The sequence below is a fragment of the Penaeus chinensis genome, chromosome 26, assembly GCF_019202785.1.
Source record: "Penaeus chinensis breed Huanghai No. 1 chromosome 26, ASM1920278v2, whole genome shotgun sequence".
Lineage (NCBI taxonomy): Eukaryota > Metazoa > Arthropoda > Malacostraca > Decapoda > Penaeidae > Penaeus > Penaeus chinensis.
In genome coordinates, this window is record NC_061844.1 from 17,131,944 (window position 1) to 17,136,943 (window position 5,000).

Below are 5,000 nucleotides of genomic sequence, written 5' to 3' on the forward strand. Positions count from 1 at the left end.
AGTGCAGCAGGCCCTCGTGGCCTATGACACTCGCAAGCAGGAGCTGGTGTCCTCGGAGATCGGCCATCTCCGGGAGAGCACACAGCTGCTCAACTCAATCCTGGCTTCCCTCAATCTGCCCGCGGCCATTGAGGATGTGGGTGGGGAGAAGGTGCCCCAGTCCCTCAGAGAGAAGTCCAGCTCTGTGGTGGAGCTTGGAGGCTGCGAGGTGAGACAAGGCTTGTAGTCTCTTTGCAGGATTGATTCAATTAATTTTTTTTTTTTCTTTCTTTCTCTCTTTCTTTCTTTTTTTGTTTCCTCATTATATTCTTGCCTTACCTATTCTCCTGATTGCCTCTCCTCTCTTCTGTCTCCTTTTTCTCTATTTCTGTTACCATAGCCATATCCATATCCATATCCATCCTCATCCTCCTCCTCCTCCTCCTCCTCCTCCTCCTCCTCCTCCTCCTCCTCCTCCTCCTCCTCCTCCTCCTCCTCCTCCTCCTCTCTCCTCCTCCTCCTCTCTCCTCCTTTATACCACCTTTCTCTTTTCTTTCTCCTCCCTCATTTCCTTCTCCCCCTTCCTCTTTTCCTTCTCCCCCTTCCTCTTTTCCTTCTCCCCCTTCCTCTTTTCCTTCTCCCCCTTCCTCTTTTCCTTCTCCCCCTTCCTCTTTTCCTTCTCCCCCTTCCTCTTTTCTTCCTCTTCCTACCTTCCTCTTCCTCTTTTTTTTCGAACTTCCTCTTTTCCTTCTCTTCCTCCCTTTCTTTCTTCCTCTTTTTCTCCTACTTCCTCTTTTCCTCCTCCTCCTCCTCCCTCTCCTTCCTCTTTCCTCTTTATCCTCTTTCATCATTCTTATCATCCTCCTCCTCCTCTACCTTTGTCTTTTCCTTCTCCTCCTCTTTCCGCTTTTCCTCCTCCCCCTCCTCCTCCTCCTCCTCCATTTCCTCCTTTTCCTCTTCCTATTTCTTCCCTCCTCCTTTTCGTTACCCTCCATTTTTTTCCTCCTCCTGTCAAAATGGTGCTTTACTAATTCCTCATTTCATACCCCAGGCCCTGCAGAAGATGATCTCAGAGCTGCCAGACCTCCTAACCAGGAACAAGGAGCTGCTGGAGGAGTGCGAACGTTCTCTGAAGGAAGAGCACGAGTCAGACAGCCAGTTGCGCACCCAGTTCAAGGAGCGCTGGACCCGCACCCCCTCAGAGAACCTCACCACCACCTTCCAGACCAACGCCCAGAAGTACAGGTGAGGGAGGCCGTGCAGAGGTGTGGGGTTTGAAGCGGGTCTGGGAAGGAGGGGAGTGGGAAGGGGTAAGGAGGGATGGGGAAGGGGAAGAGGAGTGGGAGGAGTGGGGGAAGGGAAAGGGGAGGGGGAATGGGAATGGAAAGATGTGGAAGTAGCAGTGGCTAGGGAAGGGGGTGGGAAGTGGAAAGGGGGAGAATTTTATTGAAAATTTCCTGCTGCATCAACATTTAATGTCATTAGTGGTGTATTCAAAATATAGTAATAGTGTGAGGCTTGGGGGCATAGTCCCCAGGTAAGGAAGTGCTATGTAACATCAAGGGTCATATGGTGCTATAGTAAAGTATAAAAGCAAAAAGGGTTAGGATTGAGTTAATCATTATGAAGTTACAGGCTGAACAGTACAAGAGGGGAGTATGGTAGTGAAAAGGGTAGAGAGGAGGAGCTGATGGGGTAAAGTATAAGGTAAATGTTGTTAGAAGAAGGAGGAGGTAAGGGAGTAAGGAGCATTATGATAAAGTATTGTGATGAAAAATGAGTTAACTATTAGGATAAGCGGACAGAACAATGGGATGAATAAAAGGAAAAGGAGAGGGAGAGAAGAGAAGACCTTCCCCCATGCAAGGGATTGTGGGGGAAGGGAGAAGGAAAAGGAAGAAGAGGTGTAAAAGGGAAAAAAAAAAAAAAAAGAGTAGAGACAGGGAAGGAGGAGAGGTAACTTCCTACTCATCATTCATTGCCTGAAGCTTGCTTGTATCATAATTTGTATTGCTTATTATGTATTACTATATTGTTATCATTATTAATATTATTATTATTATTATATATTTTTTAATTAATTTATTAATTTATCTTACTTATTACTCGCCACATGATTGGCAACACCTCGTCCATAAGTGACACTTCTTTCTCCTCGCGCTCCAAACAGGAAAGTCATCGACACGGCCATGAGTGCAGACACAACCATCCGGGAGAAGTACGAGTCCCACAAGGAGGGCATGGAGCTGCTGTCGGCCGGACCAGAGAACATTGCCGGGGCCCTCCCTTCAGCCAGCTCCACCACCGACGGCAGCGACCCGGCTGTCGTGAGGCTCAAGAAGCTGATGGAGGATGTGGAGACGCTCAAGGTGGGGCTCGGTTTTGCTTTGGGTTTTCCTTTTGTATTTTGTTGTTTGTTTTTTATTACTAGAAGTATTCTTATTCTTATTATTGTTGTTGTTGTAACATTCTTTTTCTTAATGTTATAACATTTATTAATAATTATAATGATAATTACAACAATTACAATAGTAATGGTAATAGCAGTAGTAAAAGTAAGATTAATGGCATTTTCCTTTATTAGGCTGAACGAGATGCAATTGAGTGCGAGCTGAAGAGTGCAACGGTTGATATGAAGAATGTGTTCCTTAATGCACTAGCTCAGGATGGTGCCATTAATGAGCAGGGAATGTCAGCGGAGAGCCTGGGCCGCGTCTTTGGCCCCCTGCAGAAACAGGTGAGAGAGTGAGAAATGTTCGTCTTGGGGGATTTTATGGTGATTATTACTCAAATTATTTATTTATTTATTTATTTATTTATTTATTTATTTATTTAATTTTTTTCTTTAAGGTAGACAGGAAGGTTATTGATAATCAATATAAATGAAAGGATATTTGGATTTTTTCTCCTCTCTCTGTCTCACACTTTCAGTTTTTGAAAGGTTTAATCTAAGTAAGCTAGTATAATACATTGTAGCTCATCATCAAAGTCTCTTATACATTGAGCTTAGTGTTTGTGTTCAACTTACGGAATGAAATAACTCTGGCATCTTTCAGGTGAAGGAAAGCATAGAGCGTCAGGAGGAGCTGGTCAAGAACATCCAGGAGGCCCACAAGGACTTCAGCCATGCCGTGTCTGGAGCGGGAGGCGAGCGCGAGGCCATGATGAAGAAACTGGCCTCAGCCTATGACAATTTCATCGAGCTGCGCAGCAACCTCACAGAGGGCACCAAGTTCTACAATGACCTCACACAGTTGCTGGTCAACTTCCAGACCAAGATCAATGACTTCTGCTTTGCCAGGAGGACTGAGAAGGAGGAGCTGCTGCGGGATCTGACACAGGGCCTGGCCAACCAGAACTTAGGATCGGCACCTAACCCTCCTGCGCACCATCAGGAGTCAGCAGGCCAGGCCAAGTCTCCCCCTCCTCGTCCCCCTCCCCCAGCACTCAACCCCTACCAGGGTGCACCCCAGATGCCACAGGCACCTCCAGCACAAGCACCCCCAGGCCAGGCTCCCATTCCTGGGGCTCCTCCTGCTGCAGGTGCAGTGCCCCCACACTACGGCGCCCCACAGAACCTGCCTTACCCCGTCAACCCCACAGGGATGCCCACCCCACAGGGCTATGTATACTCCAGCTACCCTGTCTATACTCCAATGCCTCAGGGATACAACCCATACTTCCAGCAGCAACCTGGTTATGCCACCGCACCCTACCCACAGCAGCCCTACACTGCCTACCCCTTCCCTCCTCAAGGACAGCCTCCACAACAGCAGCATTGGCCCCCACAGTAAAGGTACCCCAGTATGCTCCTAGGTCACAAGCCCTCACTGTTCATGTTGCCGTCAGTGTAATGATTTTTTGTAACTCATTCTCCGCTGAATTGTGAGGGTTTGTCACTCCAAGTCCTGACAGTGGTCCACTGGTGATAACACGAGGGTGCTGTTTTAATGTTATCGTTTCGTATGGCCAATAAATATCATATTGTAAGCTGCTCCTGTCATTTCATTTTTATTATTATTATTTTTTTTTTGTGTGTTTTGTTATCATAAGTTGTATGTGATGTAGGGTAGATTTGTCCTTTTTATTTCTAGGTTTTAATCCTCTCCCTAAGTGTATTTTCTACTGCCTGCTGTACTGAAGAATGCTGTCCTGAGTAATTGATAAGTCTGTATATGCATTGCTTGGAGAGTAGAAACTGTTTGTGTGTCCGCTCATTCTTATCTTTTTTTTTTTTTTTTTTTTTTTTTTTTTTTTCTGTGTTATAGTAGTTCTCCCTTGCGCAGTTTCATGTGCGAGGAGAACTGCCGGGGTTGTACGGGAGCATGATGCTCTTCTCTATATCACTGATTTGGATTTATGAAAGTGGTACTTGCCTTCAGGAAGGGAACCTGTCCATATTGCCCCTTCCGTGATAACTTGTTTTGATTAATTTCTCTTACACGTGCCAGAAGCATTATGTTAGCTTTGCAATAATCATGATGATTAATGCCTGCCAAGTGAAGATCATGCTTTGCTTGTTGTTGAAGAAGAAAATAAGTATTACTTTCCTGATGTACTGAATATAAACTGTATAGAATTATAAATACAAGGAAAATTATTAAATATATGTGAAATTATATAAATGCATGTTTTTAGTTTCCTTGTTTAATAGATTTTCTTTGTGAGAAAGAAAAGCATTCATTGTTGAATACTTTGTTAGGTGTGTATGACTGCCTTGATGGGCCAGAGAGTCGTGTTGCATGAAGGGATGTTTTTGTGCATGTGAATTGTTTCTGTATCTGTTAAAGAAAATATAGTTCATCCTTTGATTATAAATGTATGTGACTGGAATCACCTTCAGCCCCCTGCACTTCAATACAAGCTCTTGACTGAGATAGTGGTATTTAGGTAAGTTACTGCTGAAAGGTAGAGAAGAAGAGACTTTTAACGGGAATAAACTGTTATTCAGAATAATATAAAACAGTAGTAAAAGATGAGGATTAGTAAAAAATAAATGCACGATTTCCCATCTTGTTCTC

The 5,000-nt window shown here is 44.5% G+C and overlaps 1 protein-coding gene across 1 annotated transcript in view; it reads left to right on the forward strand.

Annotated features, from left to right (window-relative positions):
- LOC125038879 (programmed cell death 6-interacting protein-like) overlaps positions 1–5,000 on the forward strand; it is a 16,643-nt gene that overhangs the window by 10,135 nt on the left and 1,508 nt on the right. The window contains exons 7-11 of the mRNA XM_047632501.1: positions 1–208; positions 1,031–1,224; positions 2,150–2,348; positions 2,564–2,716; positions 3,036–5,000. The exon at positions 1–208 is cut by the window's left edge and continues 110 nt beyond it; the exon at positions 3,036–5,000 is cut by the window's right edge and continues 1,508 nt beyond it. Coding sequence (XP_047488457.1) covers positions 1–208; positions 1,031–1,224; positions 2,150–2,348; positions 2,564–2,716; positions 3,036–3,773 — 1,492 coding nt within the window. The 3' untranslated portion in view covers positions 3,774–5,000. The remainder of the gene's footprint in view (positions 209–1,030; positions 1,225–2,149; positions 2,349–2,563; positions 2,717–3,035) is intronic.